Source organism: Micropterus salmoides, unplaced genomic scaffold (genome assembly GCF_014851395.1).
Source record: "Micropterus salmoides isolate LMB-PRFRI ecotype aquatic unplaced genomic scaffold, ASM1485139v1 Ms_hic_scaffold_19, whole genome shotgun sequence".
Lineage (NCBI taxonomy): Eukaryota > Metazoa > Chordata > Actinopteri > Centrarchiformes > Centrarchidae > Micropterus > Micropterus salmoides.
The window spans coordinates 17,646,831-17,665,488 of NW_024041039.1; the positions used below are offsets into that span (position 1 = coordinate 17,646,831).

The 18,658-nt window shown below is 39.1% G+C and overlaps 1 protein-coding gene across 1 annotated transcript; it reads left to right on the forward strand.

Moving 5' to 3' along the window:
* The first annotated feature begins 2,046 nt into the window (after window positions 1–2,046).
* On the forward strand, window positions 2,047–15,468 carry ivd (isovaleryl-CoA dehydrogenase). The gene is made up of 12 exons (XM_038729007.1): window positions 2,047–2,318; window positions 3,664–3,753; window positions 3,946–3,997; window positions 4,183–4,352; window positions 4,451–4,544; window positions 9,460–9,590; window positions 9,777–9,873; window positions 9,976–10,069; window positions 11,471–11,552; window positions 11,719–11,823; window positions 13,241–13,313; window positions 13,919–15,468. Exons 1-12 carry the CDS (start codon window positions 2,187–2,189, stop codon window positions 14,050–14,052), a joined length of 1,254 nt encoding a protein of 417 aa, XP_038584935.1. The 5' UTR covers window positions 2,047–2,186; the 3' UTR covers window positions 14,053–15,468.
* Window positions 15,469–18,658: the final 3,190 nt, after the last annotated feature.

Below are 18,658 nucleotides of genomic sequence, written 5' to 3' on the forward strand. Positions count from 1 at the left end.
CAAAACATGCATCAACAGTAAGTTTAGGCTACATGTGTCTATAATTATTCTGGCTAAGCTGATTTGTTTATTTTTATTAGATTAGCCTATGGGTGAGCACAAATTAAGTTATTGTTGTTTGACACACTGCAGCATCCTGTATAACATCATTCATCAGTCCTGGACAGGTGGACTAAAGGTGTGATCAAGCAGGTGACGTGGATTTAAGGGTTCATAGTTTATAGGGTTTATTAAGTGTGACTCCTGAAGGTGGGCTGACTTGTGAGATACACAATCAAAGAGTGATGAAGGGTGAGACGGGAAAAGAGTGGCAGCCACGGCAGCCTGCTACCAGGCTTTGACCCTGCGGCCTACGGCTTTTCTATTCTCAAATAAAAAATAACAAAAGTGAACAATCTGTATTCATAAAAATAACTACTAAATCGCCAACAAACACAGATTCAAAAAAATATCAGCAGCTCACCAAAATTTCTTCTTTGAGAAACAATTAGGAATATATGCTTTAAGTTGGGGAATTTTTCCAAATTGTACACACACACACACACACACACACACACACACACACACTACTGCACACATATTGTAGGCTAAATGAACACTTTCTCCTCTTCCCTCTCTTAATCAGAGCACGGACTTTGTTGTAGTTCCCCTTCCCTTTCTCTATCTTTCTGCCCTCTTCTTCCTCTCTGTTGTGGGCTGAAGTTGTCACGTCTCGTCAAGAGATCATGCCTTCTCTGGACAGATGACAATACAAGTATGCCAATTGATAGATAATTAGAAGCATAGCTGGATGCAATGTTTTTTCGTTACTTGAACATGAGTGTGAAAGCTAATATGCACTGAATGAGGTATAAAGTACTGAGTTAAACAATAAATAGGTGCCACATTGTGCAAATAATGCAACCTTATATTTGTGCCATAAAGCTCATTTTTCACAGCAGTGAGGGAAAGTTGAATTGCCAACCAGGTATTGCTGCCCCAGGGCCCTCAAAACTCCAAGGGCTCAAAATGCTCAGCCTCTGTTAACAAGCGTGGGTTAATATTATCAGAAATAATTTTTAAGAATGTCAAAAAAGTCAAGTTTTAAGTACTCGTTGTTTCAGTTTTGTACTCAAATGTTGCATATCCCTAAATTAATGTAAAAGCAGGATTTTACTGCTGTAGTTGGTTGGTTGGTGTGGAGCTCATTTTGAACTATTTTGAAAATAGTTATGATTGATTATATGATATGATATGATTATATTGATATGATATACTGATATTATATTATATACTGATATGATTATTTTCATAATGGATTAATCTGCGGCTAATTTTCCCCATTATACATCATACACACATTATTTGGTTTGTAAAAATTCTGAAAATAGTGAGAAATACGTCACAATTACCCAGAGCCCATAGTGACACCATCACAATGCTTGTTTCGTCTGACCAACAGGCCAAACCTCAGCATTATTAAAAATAAATTCAAATTATTAAAAGGAAAAACAGCAAATCCTCACATTGTTAAAAATACATTCAAATTATTAAAATAATTGAAAGGAAAAACATCAAATGTTATTACAAGAAAAATTACTTAAACGACTTTATGATCAAATTAGTTGTCAATACATTCTCTCTCAACTGACTTATTAATTGATCAACTAATTGTTTCAGCTGTAGACTACTTGAACAAACTGTAGTTTAATTTATAAAAAAACATATTTTCTGTATGTAAAAATCTTAATTAGTAAAGTAACTAGTAACTAAAGCTGTCAGCTAAATGTAGTGGAGCACAAAACAGCCTACATTATCTCCCTCTGAGGTTTAACTAGTGGAGTAGAAGTAGGAAGTGGCATGAAAAGAAAATACTCGAGTGGAAGTACTTCAAATATGTAGTTAAGTCCACCACTGTAAGAGACACAAAATACAGTATAACTTCATTTAATTTACTTTCTAAGAGAAACTTGGTTGTGTGTTTTGGTCAGTTAACTGATGTACTGATCTACACGCCAGTCCAGCAGGTGGCGTTAATGAGCCGATAAGAAGAAAGACAAGAGGGGATGACGTTAGTGGGACAGAGAAAAAGAGTCAGAGTTAGGTTAGACCTCATACTTTTTGTTAAAGGACAGCTGTCCCGGGGTCTGTCAGTCAACAACCTCTTTCAGGTTTATTTCTCTCCTTTTCCTTATCAGTCTGCAACCATGTTTGCCGTCCGAAACGCTCTCCGCTTGTGCTCCAGGTTGTCCATCCCGGCGGTGACGAGGAGGGGATGCGCCGGTGCTGCCATCCCGGTGGACGATGTGGTGAACGGACTCACCGACGAGCAGATTCAGGTTAGCTACACTGGCTAGCTAACATTCAAGCAACACAAAGCTCACTTGTCTGTGCAGAAAAAAACATCCCTTAAATCACATAAACAAAGCTTAATGTGAAACCGTATGGTTTCACGGACTAAAGAAGGCTGTTTTTAGGGACGCTGTGCACGTGACGTGATGACATAACGTTAGCCAACAGTCGCAGATAAGAAGTCCTTGATAATATTAGCCGACCTAGCTAACAGATTTCGCACTCTCCAGCTACTAATAATATTAGTCTGAATATTAGTTTTGTTTGCACATTGAAGCACTAAAGCAAGTAAGTTATACTAAGTAATTCTTAAGTACTAATACTTTCTCTGGAGCCAGGTTATAAGTTTACCTGAGATAACTTAAGCTGTCATGGACATGTTTCTTAGACAGTGAGAGGGGTGAAAGGCTCATTCAAACATGCTTCCCAATAAAGATTTATCATTTTAACCCAGGTTGACAGCAGGTTAGTGGTTTGTTGGTAAAAAGTGAGAGAGAATGGACGCTGGCTTGTGAGGAGGGCAAAGGGGGTGGGGTTCATATCTAAAGGATTTAATTGGCAGAAAGTGTCCTTCAGTCCTGGCCATTAAGAGGTTGAATATACCTGTACAGTCAGTTGCACCAGTGTTGGGGTGTAACCACTTACATGTAATTTTGTTACAAAATAAATTTAACTGTAATCAGTTACTTGGAAAACTTTGTAATTAAATTACAGTTACTTATGATAATGTCCATGATTACATTAGAAGTTACATCTGAATATTTTCTGTAAAACTATATGATGAATGATATTCATTTTGTTGCTTTGCTTGTTTTTAATGTGCCCAATTTCTTTCTTTGCCAATTCCAGCCACAGCCATTAAGTAAAGTTTGATGCTATTCAGATGCTTTTGATTGGTTCTCATGTTTGAATTTGCCACCAGTCTGCACGTTAAATTGCCTCTTAAGCTGAATTTTGAAAATGGTTAACAGTTGAAAACATGCATTAGAAATTTTAAAAAGTAATAAAAAAGTAATTAAATGTAACAAGTTACATTACTTTGAAAAAGTAAACATTACATTTTAAATAAGGTAACTTGTAATCAGTAACCTATTACATTTCCAAAGTAACCTTCTGCTTAGGACAGTCCACCTGGAACTCAAACAGCACGTTTGGCTCCAATTGCTCTTAGGTAAAGATGATCAGTGTCTCAGTCTGCAGTCCGATGAAGGAGGAAAATGGCAACTAAATGCCAGTCTTGTTCATTTTTCAGTGCTTTTAATAAAATAATGATATATGATACACAAATCAGTTATTTTAAAGACCGTTGTTTGTGTTGTTTCTGTCGTACAGCTCAGGCAGACGGTTCGTAAATTCTTAGCAGAAAAGCTTGCACCTCATGCCGATGAGATTGACAAGCGGAATGAATTTCCAGAAATGAGGGTGAGTTGAAACACTTTATTGTACCAGTAGTTCCCTGATTTAGTTGAATAATTCAGAATATGGTAACATGATGTGCACACCCCCGCTTTGCTGGATCTCGTATTGGAGTTGTGTCAATCCACATGTAGAATTATCATCAAGCCTAGAGCAGGATTTCTGTCTTGGTAATGTTTTGTGTTTTCTCTACACCAGGAGTTTTGGAAGGAAATGGGGGAGATGGGATTCCTTGGGATGACTGCTCCAGGTAAGACAGCTGGAGGGAAATGCACTCATTCTATATGTAGAAGCAGTTGCATTACAGTTACATACATACAATTTTGATGATCCATTAGGGAAGATGTTTATTTTTTCTTACCTAAGCATGGACTGAAGGCTGCATTTTTCTGCTGTAGGTTTTTTAATTGCATTTACTGTCTACATCTCCTTCAGTGGAATATGGAGGCACCGGATTGGGCTACCTCGATCATGTCATTGTGATGGAGGAAATGTCACGAGTGTCAGCAGCCATTGCTCTCAGTTATGGCGCCCACTCCAACCTCTGTGTCAACCAGATGGTACGCCACGCCAACGAGAAACAGAAGGAGAAGTACTTGCCAAAGGTCAGGGTCAAAACAACTCACCCTTTACAAAATACATCAAACCACAAGCTAAGATGGATTCAATTCTTCATTCTCATCGTGGTCTTTCCTGTTGTCAGTTAATGACAGGAGAACATGTAGGAGCCCTGGCCATGAGTGAGCCCAACTCTGGCTCTGATGTTGTATCCATGAAACTCAAAGCAAGGAAGCAAGGTAGGACACCTAACAGTGTGATTTATTCCTCTGCATTAGTGCTACATGCTAAAGGTATTCCATATTGTGCTTTTTCTTAATTTGGCTTTATTAGCTTCTATCTTTACTTCCACTCTTATTTTTAGTTTCCATACAAAAGTATTTATTCTTACTTTCTCTATCAGGACTTATTTCCATCTTTCTGCTGCTGCAACTCCTGACACCTGAATTTCCGTTCTGGAGATCAATAAAGGGTTCTCCTATCTTGTAGTTCATTTATTTATATTTTTACAGTATATGCCTTCCTTGAACTGTATTACCATCAAAAATAGCTACATTTGCTGTGGTTGCTCTGCTGCTGATCAAAGTAATCAATTAATAATTTCCTGTGGATTGTACTGACTCAGGATTTGACCAAAACACTCTTGGCATTCAGCCTTTTTCCCACTGAATATTACTTTTGCCAAGTGACTGACTCAGCATGGTGGCACGTGTGTGCTGGATGGCCAGACTGTCAGTGTGAGCAGTGGATATACTGTATGTAAGAGACAGCAGCAAAGCGAAAAGTTACAGTCTGTTTATAATTTAGCAGCACCAGCAGCTATATATCCGGATGAGAGACCTGTTTGAACTTTGTCTCTGAACTCTGGTTGAGGGTTCAGAGACAAAGATAAACTTTTCATCTCTTTTACAGCATGCATATAGTTAACTAAGTTTAGAATCTCATAATTTTGGATACTAACTAACAACAAACCTGCTGGTAGTCTATTTTTGGAGCTAATAGTGTAGTCTCTGTATACAGCGAAACTAAGCGTGCTCCAACAGATCGGCAGACAGATTGATGATTGCGTTAAAGGTTCAGTGTGTAGTATTTATGAGGATTAATTGACAGAAATGCAATATAATATCCATAACTGTGTTCTCAGTAGTGTATAAAGACCTCACATAATGAACCATTATGTTTTTATTACCTTAGAATAAGCCATTTTTATCTACATACCCGCGTACACCCCCTTCTATGGAGGTCGCCGTATTGTGACGTCATGTTTCTACGGTTGCCGACAATAGACAAACAGCGCTACAGAGCACGTATTGTCATCACAGCGTTCTTCTTCTGCTTGTATAATTCCGGCAGTGTAGACGCCCATCACTACATTAAATGCGTCCGTAGAAGAAGAAGAGGAAATAATAATAATAAACAGTCTCTGAGTAGTCCTTTGGGGGTTTTTTATACCATGAAGCCAGAGGAGTCGGGACAGATGCAGACAGATCAAGGACATAATCAGTGTGGATTTTCCCAGATGGAAGGCTTTGATGTGGGACAGATGTTTTCAAAGTGGAGCTGACGTTTTCTGTTTTCTGCTGGACAGGTAATTAAGCTAGTCGGACTTTAGCGATGCAAATGGAAGCTGTTGTTTGATAGCTTTAGCTAGAAGCTGGCCATAATCACCGACAGACCTGGTGTATTTCTCCTATCCACTTCTGTAAAACATGTAGTTTGATTAATTTCATGTAGTTATTCTCTCTCCAGCGCTCTGTTTTGGCTTTATCGTTACGTTCATGAGACAATCAGCTGATCACTATTTGGCAATAAAACGTAGCTTCCAGCATCGAAGCTCAGATCAGCCAGCTAAACTTTTACTGCCCTGGTAGAAAAAATATACTGTTGGATTGTAATTGAATGTAGTTATTCTACATCGCTCTGTTATGGACTTGCAACGTGGACAGAAATGTGCCCTTACCTTCCTGAGACAAACCGCTGATGAATATTATTGGCAATAAAATGGTAACAGCATGGAAGCTCAGATCAGCAGCTAAACTTCTATTGAATACTGCCCTGGTGGAAAACATTTATTTATTTTACTTCTAATAGTGACACATAACAAGACCGTGTGCCTATCAAGTGACCAATAATGAATACTTTCTGAATTTGCATTAAAAACGTTGTTGTTGTTGTTTTTGGATAGTGCTTTGCCACTGTGCATACATTTGTGCTTTCACATGCTAAATGTCCATTAAAAATGTTCCACCATTTTACCACAAGCTGAAATTATGGCAATCAATACTACTTTGTGTTTCTGTTGTATTTAAAAACATTTAAAAAGACATTTTGGTAAGATTTGCAGATTGCTAGTATGAGACATCATGTAATACTTCATTTCTTGATGTGGCTGTTGTTTAATGAACAAGTAACAATAATATTCACAATAACATATGGTTTTACTGAGGACATCTTTTGTCCTGTCTCAGGCACGGTAGCTATAAAACTCGCTTGGATAAGGGAGGGGGGTTGCAATTTGCAACTCTCACCACTAGATGCCACTAAAACTTATACACTGTACCTTTAAATAGTTTCATCGGTTGTCTCTATAAAGGCCGGTCAGAAGAACCGATCATATGACGCAATACTCACCAGACAAATTTTCGACGCACAACAAAAAGAGTTTCACGACATTCAGTGCTTTGAGCAGTTTTCAAAGCTAGCTGCACCAAAGTTCTTTTCACACAGAAAGTGATTGAAGCGCCTAGTAAATCATTTTTTAATGAGAGAGCAGGCAGTCTGACAGGCGGAGCGACAAGCGGGTGCGATCCCGTGAAACTGTTGCAGTCGTGCTCGTCTCACGCACACGGTTGCCCGCCACCAGAGTTGAATTGTGCAACACACAGCGCATGAGGGAGAGAGAGACTGATCCTTGCTGTGTGTGAGTTTCCTGAGGCAGAGCGAGTGGGACCGTTTGGCACCTTAAGCGCCACTCTGCTGTCGGCCCCTCTCTCATTCTCTACCCCTCTCCCTCTACCCCTCTCTCCCTCTCTCTGCTCTTCTCTCAACACCCCTAAAAGCTCACAGAAACTGCCTGAGCTTTCCAGAACAAAAAGCGGACTACTCCAGAGTTTTTATCATTCTCATGATGCAAAGCCGTCATGATGCCTGTGCTCCATTATCTCCTAAATATTTTGGCTATAGCATTTTTGGTTGCAGTTTTTATGGTCTAAAATTGAAGAAAATTTATAAAGACTGTGTTTTCTGTTTTTGTAATTTTATTCCACTGGAAAGATATTTTGTTAAGCTCTAAGCTGTTCTCAATAACCAAGCTGTCAATGCATGTATTAATTTAGCATCCAATGAAAAGCTTTCTCAATTTTTATGACTCGTGCAGAGTGTTTCTGAGGCCGGCTGGGCCTCACAGATTACTGTACAAAAACAGAACTTTATAACTTGTACAAGAACTTTTTGCCATATTAACTTAAAGGTCCAAAGATCCATAACTATGTTTTCAGTGGTGTATAAAGACCATTACATAATGAACCGTTATATTTTTATTACCTTAGAATGAGCTATCTCTATCTAAATACACTGCGGGTCCTCTTACATGGATGTTTCCGTGTTGCGCCGCCATGATTCTACAGTAGCGCGTTTTGTCACTACGTTGAATATGTACAAAGAAGAAGTAAAGTTAGTGGTAGTAGCAGTAGTAGTCAACTGGTTTATTAGAAATAAGAAGAGAAGTGCAATTTGGACAAATGGAGGTATTATTTAGCACAAGAGCCGACAGAACGTGTCAGGCACCATAGCTTCTCCTGCGCGCTTGAAAAAAGAGAGCTGAGCTGATGCACTGATGGTGCATTCATGTGGTGTCAGAATAATCAGAATCTTTTTTTCTCCTTATATTTATTGGAAAAAGAGAAATAAAGTGTACATGGGACATAAAGAAGTATACAGAACTTTGGTTAGTGCAAAACATTTTGTATATACATGTATGTATTTATAATATGGTTATAACGGTTAGTTTGTTGTCCATGTAGAGTGAACTAGATGTATGCGTGTTGTTTTGTGCTCTGATAATGCTAATCCAACACATCTTTGTAGTAGCGTCCATGTTGATTCCATAGTTTGACTTAAGAGCACATGAACACACACTGAAGTTGCAAGAACGACTTCACAACTCGGGAAATGGGACCATCCGAGGAGATCATGAATGTACTTTAAGCCGCTGGTTACAATACGTAACCCTCACCACTAGATGCCACTAAAACTTATACACTCAACCTTTAAAAGGTTACAATATATCAATAGGTGCGTTTGAGATGAGTGCATCCGACTTTCGCCGACTTGATCGTCAAACGTGAAGCGTAGGCGACTGCAGGGGTGGGGTATAAAAATGGCGCCCTCAAGTTGGACACATTCTACCTGCATGAACTTGCTGTGAGCTGAGGTCAATGACTGATATTGCGGCAATAAAAAAGACAAATGCCGCAAAATCAGGCAAAAGGTGGTTCCAACTTTGTGCAGCTGGAGAAAAGCAACTGCGGTTGCCTTGATCCTGCGACGTTTCAATGTCTTGACGTGGTGAAGTTTTGCAGTGCCGGCGAAAATTCAGACACAATTTCTAACCAGCATGCCTTATGTTAAGTGCAGCTAGGTGCATCTGTAATTCATTCAATTCAAGATGTGAAGAGAGAAGGCACAGTGCCCTTCATGTTTCTCAAATAACTGACAGTATCAAAGCAGAAGATTTAAAGCCAAGATACAGCTGCTATGTGCTTTCACAGGTACACCACTGAGTGAGTGAGTGCCATTACCTCAAGGGTGTAATTGTGCAGTGGCAGCACCTTACTTCATGACTTGTAAGAACAGATTTTGAAGCCGTTGTTGACTGTTGGGTTAATGATAGAGTAGTGGTACGTGTTGGATTTGTACTGGTTAGACCAGAGAGACTGTGGTGTTTTCCGGATGAGAGAATTTGTTGTTGATCTGTCAGAAAATATGTTAACCACGATCACAGGTCAGCACTCACACCTTCTCTCTTTTAACCCATTAATAACATATGTGTTCATTTGAGATTTTACCATGGATCCAGACAAATGGCTTTAAAATTTTCATTATATCATTCATTAATAGCTTAATTTCTATTTCGCCTTTTGTATTTTTCTACAGGCAACTACTATGTTCTGAATGGCAACAAGTTCTGGATCACAAATGGGCCAGATGCGGACATCCTTATTGTTTATGCAAAGACAGATCCTAAGGCTCATCAAAAAGGCATCACAGCTTTCATTGTTGAAAAGGTAAATCCAGTCAAGTGAAGACGTATTCTTCTGTACCTCGGGATTTACTTGTAGGTCAGGGGACATAGGGGGTTTACATGTTTTAGTCTGTTCTGGGGATCACCCCTGCATTTTGTTGAATGAATATGATTATGGGAAAAGAACATGAGTCAAATAATTAAAAGACTTTGTTTGTGCACGGTGTAGGGAATTCCAGGATTCTCTACAGCACAAAAGCTCGACAAACTGGGCATGAGGGGATCCAACACCTGCGAGCTGATCTTTGAAGACTGCAAAATCCCAGGTGTGTGTCTAAACCATATAGTCACCTGTGGAAAACAGGAGAGTAATTTTTTGTCTTTAATTTACTTTCTTTAAAATGTTTTTGTTTGTGTCTTTGTTGAAGAGGAGAACATCCTCGGTCCATTGAACAAAGGCGTTTACGTGATGATGAGCGGCTTAGACCTGGAGAGGCTGGTGCTTGCAGCGGGACCTATTGGGTAAGTTTATAGCAGAAATAATAGGCAATTGCAAACTGTAAAATGCTGAGCAGTGATGGACAAAGTATTCAGATCATTTACTTACTTACTTACTTTATTAGTAAAAGTACTAACCCCAAACTGTAAAAATACTTTATATTATAAGCATTAAAAATTGGAACTTTAGTAAAAGTGTGCATATAAAAAAATGTATTAAAAGTAAAAGCACTCGATGCAGAAAAATGCCCCTGTGACTGTTAATAATATATTAGATTATTATTACTGATGCAGTACAGAAGAGCAGGATTTTTCTGCTGTAGTTGGTTGAGGTGGCGCTCATTTTGAACTATTTTGTATCGGACTGTTACTAATGATTAATGATGTAAAAATTCTGAAAATGGTAAGAAATGCTGTTACTCAGAGCCCAACATGACACCTTTACAATGCTTGTTTTGTCCAAACCTCAACATTATTACAAATACATTTAAATAATTAAACAGAAAAGCAGATTATCCTCCTCCCATTTGTGAAGCTGGAACCATGAAATGTTTTACATGTACATGAAAAATTACTTAAATGATTTATGATCAATGTACAGTAGTTGCCAATTAATTTTCTGTCAGTTGACTTATTGATCAATCAACTTTTCAAACAATCAATTTTTAATTAGTACTTAAACTGTTGGGTAGTTTAATTCATAACAAAACGTATTTTATGAACTCTTCATATGTTCTGTATGTAAAAATCTTACTTTGTAAAGTAACTAGTAACTAAAGCGGTTAGATAAATGTAGAGGAGTATAAAGTTTATAAAAATTTCCCTCTGAGACGTAGTGGAGTAGAAGTAGAAAGTAGCATGACAAGAAAATACTCGGGTGCAAGTTCAACAAATTTGTACTGTACTTGAATAAAAGTATTACAGTCCACCACTGATGCTGAGGGTCTTTTTTGTGTTCTGTAGCATATTTATAAACGCATGTAACTACTGTTTTGCATAGTTTGGTCCGAGGTTTTTCTCCGGAAATAATTTGCATGTCAACACTCTCTCTGCTAGTTAGGCTTTGCAGGCTTGCAGGCTTTGCATATGTATGTAGTTAACATTTATCTACACCAGCAAAGTAGTGTTTATTCATTTTTTTTAACCTATTATCATTACTGGAAGGCTTAGAAATTATTCTAAAGTGAGAATGAAACATCATTGCTTTGTCCCAAGTGCTTAGAAATGCTTATCAAATAAAATGTATCGAAGAAGAACAAACACCCCTGTCATTAAAAGACTGAAAGACTAAATCAAGAAATGACAGATACCAAAATTTGTGTTTTTCTTTCGCTCTTTTGTTTTTGGCATCCTGCTATTTACCTGATGTGCACTGTTGTTAAATAGTGACTTGAACCAGTCTTTAACATTATCGTTACTTTTCAGCATCATGCAGGCAGTTTTGGACTTTTCTGTTCCCTACCTGCACGTCAGAGAAGCTTTCGGACAGAAAATTGGACACTTTCAGGTTTGACCATCAGTCTTCCCTTTCAAGAAAGTACAGTTTTCAGTCCCACTAAATGTGCTTTGTAAAATGTAATTCCTCTAGTGTGACACTGGAAGCCATAGAATTGTAAAACTGTAATTTGACTAGAGTGAAACTACCATAATGTTTTATATTCATCTGTTTGCAGCTGATGCAAGGCAAGATGGCCGACATGTACACCAGGCTGAGCTGCTGTCGACAGTATGTGTACAATGTTGCCCGAGCTTGTGACAAAGGACACTACAGTTCAATGGTGAGAGGTTTTTCAGTTGCTCATCTACTCCTGCAGCATCCTGTTTACAAAAATGTATTTAATTTTGCAAAAAAAGTTCCACTTCAATCAAGAAAATGTTAAAAATTCATTATATCCATGCATTTGTGTGAAGATATTTTTACTTGCAAATGTAAATATTGCATCAATGATTGATTTATAGAAAATACATAATATTTTGAAATGATTGATCTGCCGTTAGCTGCCATTGTTACTTAACATGTACCCGATATAGTTAATGGGCTGCTCAAGCGGCCCGCAGAGCGAGCGGCCCACTGGGATTTCTCCAGTGCTCCCAGTGTTTCCCACAGAATGACTGGCACTGTGGCAGGGTGTAGTTCAATATCTTTTGTTTAAATTTATTTATTATTTTTAACCTTATATCTGCTCGCCTTGCTTTTCCCTTCAGTTATCTTCTCGCCACACTCACACACACATGCGCACACATACACATCTGGTCTCTTACTGCAAAAACACCGGCTCATCCTGGCCTTTTCTGTTTCTCTCCCTGTATGTGTCTGCTGACTTTCTCCATCAGCAGTGCTTTTTATAAAGTCGCCAAAAAGACACAGAACTCTTTTGAATTTATCCACCCGCGATTCTGTTTTTACAGCAGCAGGTGTGCCACGTGTGAAGGAGGCTTGTTGTTGACGTAGCCTATTGAAACCTAGGCTACATGGTACCGACTGACATCTGCTCTGCTGTGATCACTGTTTACTGTTACTTTACCTAATCCTTGCTTGTAAAATATCCATGGTGTCCCCATCTTTTAATACCAGATAACATCTCTCTATGTGTTTCTCTGCAAAATGCTAAAATAGGCCAAAAAATATACCTGGGTGCCCCGCCCAAGTAAAGTCTACATGTGGTTAACACTGGCTCCCGATTGCTAGTTCAACCATGTTTTGAACGATTAGCAGCAGAAGATTACGGTAGTTTTTACTCCCACACTGTGCTACATTATTATTCCAGTTCACACATATCTATTTTTAGGGGCAAATGCAAGTGAAATACTCCCACTGTAGAGCCCTAATAAGAAAACTTTACTATTATTACTATTACCTTTATACTATTAAATGCAAAAAGTTTCTCCCCCTCATTCCACTGCTCTCATGCATACACGCTGGACACACAGCTTGTCCTGCACTCATATTCCCCACCCACATGCACCCAGACACACAGCTGGTGGAGATTTGCACTCTATTGAGTTTATTGAATTTTGCATTAAAAGTTTTAATATGCCTCAGACAGAACTTAAGTAAGACTGATGATGATGCTTTATTATTTTGTTACAAGTCTTTGCATAATATCCTTCCTTGATAAGTTTGTTTATTTTACCTTTCCCTAACTTGTTATGTTTTGACCACAGTGACTGTGTTGACTTGTGTTGTTGTTGCAGGATTGTGCTGGAGTGATCCTGTATTGTGCAGAGAACGCCACTCAGGTTGCGTTGGATGGCATTCAGTGTTTGGGTAAGTGCCAAGAAAGGGAGCGGTTCAAATGACAGCTGAACCTTAAAATTAAGGCATCTATTATGATTTTCTCATTACAGGAAAACGTATAAATACATTCCAGTTTGGATTTATTTATTTCAGACAGGAGACTATAGTTTATAGACACAAATCATTGGTCACGCAACATAGAGATTAGACTGTGATGAAGACTTCACCTGGGGTTAACGTCATTGTCAGGAACTGGAAGCAGGGCTCTACAGGCGCAGCTAATTTGGTTAATAAATAGCATGTTGACTTGTGAATGGCTGCAGTGTGGATAAGAGAGCGGAGGCTTACTCGACAGCATAGTGTGAACATGGAGGATGTTATCTCTTTGATTTTAACTTCTAGGGTAATCGAGAGAAGGAATATGCTTTGTATAGTATGGATGTAAAGAGGCGGCAGGTGTGAAATACACATTGGTTGAGTAAAAGATGTTAGTTCAGCAACTTATTTAGTCTATCTATCTATCTATATATATAATACGTGCGTTTTATTCCTGCAGTATATTGGGCTGTAATGCAACCTGCTCCACTACTGCGCACCAACTTATATTAAAAAAATAATGTGTCACTTGTCAATAGGTGGGAATGGCTACATCAACGACTACCCCATGGGACGATATTTGCGTGACGCAAAGCTGTACGAAATCGGCGCCGGCACAAGTGAAATTCGCCGGCTTATTATTGGACGAGCCTTCAACTCCATGTTTAAATAATCAGAACTGAGAAATGGAAATCGCTAAAGACTGTACGAGTGGTTTGCTGTGGATGAACACAGTTACTGACACCGAAGGCCTTATACTGTATGAACTGCTGCTGCCAGATGTCAAATCATCATGCATCAGAATCATTGTCAACTGTGATTTTAATTCATATATATATATATATATCTCATACATACACAAACATAAAATCACTCAAAGTTAAGTGTGATGTTGCTCACCGACAACAGGTACAGCAGATTAAATGTTGATTTAGTATGTTATGCGGCCTTGATGTCATTTTGTTTTTATATTAGTCTAGTCTGAGGTTATATTGAATGGATAACCACTGAAATGCCAATAAAGCAGTAAAATAAATATTTGTTATGCCCAGCTCGTGGAAGAACATAACAAAGAGGGAAGGTCCACGCAGAAAACAGTTTAACTGAATCATAAGGTTTTATTAAAGTTACCTTAACTTATAATTAACTCAAAACACAAGTAAACTTAAACTCATCATATTCAAAGCAAACAACCAAAAGAAAAGGAGCTCTTGAAAGGCACCCGCCTTCCAGGAGAGAGGTCGCGAGGAAGAGGGCCATCTTGGTTCACCACAGCTTTTTAAGGACTTAAACAGGTGGCTGCAATCACCAACGAGGTGGGCGTGTCCAACCAAACAGGAAGTCAGACCTGGAAAGAAAAGGACAGAGAACAGGCCAACCCCCAGGCCCCAGGCCGTCACATATTTGTCCTTTATAAACCTTTATATTACGGAAATGATTAAATATCTAGAACACCTGACCTCCAAAACTATTGCTGCCACGAGTTTCAAGAGCCATCAACATGATGGCCACTGCTTAGTTTGTCTTTCAACAAACACATTGGCATTTCAAGGGTTATAGGAATGAATGCAATTTGAATTGTGTACTGTCATTGTATAAAATGAACTGATGTATTAGAAGTTAATGATTGAGCAGATGAGGGGCTCGGTGCTCCGGGACACTTTCGCAGGCCACTGTTTCTTCGATCAAACCTCCAGTAACATCCAGTAATTACTTTCTCTAACCTTAATAGTGACTATAAGTATTGTTCTTTACAAAACAGTCATGAATTTATCTTTGAACACTAGTTTTTCTTGGAAACTGAAAACTGTTTCTGATCAATAAGGAAAAATGTCTGATGTCTGAGTATTCTGTTGCAGAGAAGGAGTATTCAAGAACAACATTGTTCATTTTGGGAACAAACATATTCCACTGTTGTGTTCTGTCTGTACTGTTTATACAGTCTGACTGAAGAGAGCCTCCTAAAGATTTGTTTGTCTTCTCTCCTCCAGAGTACTGTTGGTGTCAGTATGTAGATGTACAGTGGAAAAATGTATGAAATATAGTAGTTTTGTTTGCAGTAAATAAATACAAAAACATTTTATTTGTGGACTCGAATTTGTGTTTTTCTTTATTTTATGTCCTACAAGCGTACTTTGTTTGATCATTCCTTAATTGATAGGAAAAATCAAAAGCACTGAAGTTTGTTTATTAGACATGGGGAGTGCTGTTCATCCTATTAAAAGACAGTTGTAACATGGCTTCCTGATTGACGCTGCGTTCCAGACAACTCCGAACTCAACCCAACTAGGAAAAGTACAACTGAACGCCACTCAAAGTTGGAGTTCCTGCAATTCCATCGATCCCATTTCATGAAGAGGCTGTTGTCTTACATGTAACAATAGCAGCACCCATGGAAGCGTGCATATTGTAAATGGTAAATCGTCAACTAAAAGGCAACATAAAGTGTATTTGCCTGTATTTAATTAGGATAATACTGTCATTGCAGTAAAACCTGTATTGATGGTTTGATGATTGATGTTGACATATCACGCCAGTGTTATTAGATAGTTGGTTACGGTAAACAGTGTCAAAGTCATCTGAAAACCTTTAAAAATGCCAAACAATGTGAAATCATTTGGAAATATACAACATTTACTTGCAGATTATCAACCAATGTAGCTAGATAGGACAACAGTTAACGAGTAACGTATACTTATGTCACTGGTTTTCATTAAAATGGCTATATTTTACACCTGGAACGCTTTCATGTCAGCCGGCGACTGGAACGCAGCATTAAAAATATGTCCATTTACAAGGTAGGAAGTGTTTAACAAAATAATGCCACTGGTTGCATTTTGGTAAATGTAGGATGCTGCATTTTTAGAGTTTGGTAGAGCTTGACCCATATCAGCGACTAAACCGGGGGTAAAAAGTACAATAGTTGCCTCTGGAATTTAGTGGAGTAGAAATGAATGAAAATGAAAGTAATCAAGTAAAGCAAATACTTTAAAACTACACTGCTCAAAAAAAAATAAGGGAACAATTAATCATGACAGTATAATGTCAATTAGACTTCAGAATATCAATCTGTCCAGTTAGGAAGCGTAAGCGATTGTGAGAGGCAACAGCAAGACAACCCCCAAAAAGGGAATGGTTTTGCAGGTAGTTGCCACAGACAATTGCTTTCTCCTTACCCTTCCTGACTGATTGTTCTCTAGTTTTGCATTTTGCTAGTGTCCTTGTCACTACTGGTAGCATGAGGCGGCACCTGCAGCCCATTCAGGTTGGGCATCAACCCAGCAGCAGGTATCTGCTCCTTTGTGTGAGGAAGAACAGGAAGAGCCCTATAAATGACCTCCAGCGGGCTACTGGTGTGCTTGTTTCTTACCAAACTTTCTGCCAGAAACAGACTCCCCAAAGGTGGCATGAGGGCCCGATATCCTCTAGCTGCATCTGTGCTCACAGCCCAGCACTGGGCAGCTTGATTGGCATTTGCCAGAGAACACCAGAACTGGCAGTTCCGCCATTGCCGCCCTGTTCTCTTCACAGATGAGAGCATTTCACACTGAGCACATGTGACAGAAGTCTGGAGAGGCTGTGGTGAATGTTGTGCTGCCTGCAACATCGTACAGCATGACCGGTTTGGCGGCGGATCAGTGAAGGTCTGAGGAGGCATATCCTTGGAGGGTCACGCAGACCTCCATGTGCTAGCTAATAGTACCCTGACTGTTGTTAGGTACCAGGATGAAATCCTCAGCGCCACTGTCATTCTTTACACTGGTAGAGTGCTCGCTGTGTTCCTCTTGATGCAGGACAATGCCCAGCAGCCTGTGGCCTAGTGTGTGTAGTTCCTGGATGATGAAAGCATTGATGCAATTGTCTGGCCCTTATGTTCTACTGACTTTAATCCAAGTTAGAACCTCTGGGACGTTATGTATCGGTGCATTTGAAGCCACCAAGTAGTGCCGCAGACCTTCCAGGAGCTCGCTGATGCCCTGATCGAGACACCATCAGCCGTCTCATCAGCAGCATGCCCAGATGTTGTCGGGAGTGCACATGGCCATACACACTACTGAGTCACATTATGAGTTGCAGTGATGATAGTCATGCAAGTTGGATGAGCCTGTGTTCTGATTGTGAATCCAGCCCTCAATCAGTTAGTGATTTTGGTTTCCATTGACCGTTGCTACGTAATGTGCTTTTTTAACATTGAAATATTTTGCTCATCAGGATCTGATGTGATCCCTTATTTTTTTTAGCATTATACTTAAGTATAATTCTTGAGTAAATGTTACTTTCTACCACTGAATATTTAATACAAAACAACATTTAAATAAGCACTACTTTCAGGATGTCAGTGGTACTTTTTTAAACAGTGACGTGCTCTTAAATCATTCTTCATTCTCAAACTTGAGTGACTTCTTTTCTGTTCATTGCAACGCCTTTTAATCTCCCTCTCTGTAAACCTGCTGCTGAAACGTCTCTGTCCATCAGCTGCTGGGATGACAGATCATCAGCTTATTGCCTCCAATCCATCCACTGTCATTTCATCTTTGTCAGCTGCTGGGACTCAGGCTGATTGATGTGCAGAAGATTGTCTGGTTGGACTTTGACACTGCTCAATATTGTGCCGCTGTGTGTGATAAAACCACTCAGCACTGAGCTGAAAGATCAACAGGGTTGTTTCATTTCTTAACCCTGAAAGAGAAGATGCTTCTCAGCTCACTGCAGAAAAGTAAAAGACACTCTGTTTGCTCTTTTGACTGTGATCAGAGATGACTGCTTGCCCTGACATATAGGTGCATTTATGGTTCAGATGTATCCTCTGATAAAAAGGAACATTGTAAAGAAAACATACACGTTTCTATACTCCCTCTGTACCCGCTGAACATAGACAGTAGTTCACACAGTGATTGAAATATGCCAGAGCTTTGAATAACACATGGGATTTCTGTTTTCAGGGTGGATTTCAACTTTACAGGAAACAAGTCAGGTTCAAACCTTAGTATCTCTATCACTGGGACTAGAATGGGACACTGTTAGTTAAAAATTACATTTGAACTTTATCTTGTAAGAATGTATCCTCTGAAAAGTCCATGATACATGAGTGTAAACGATAACATGAAAGAGAATTCAAAACAAATATCCCATCCATGAATATGTAATGCGATGCAACTGGACTTGTTTGAAGATACTTGAAGGCGTTTCGCCTCTTGTCCAAGGGGCTTCTTTAATTCTGACTGATTGGTAGGGAATCCCAGCTATTTAACCTCTGTGGGGTCATTTTCAAGGTGATG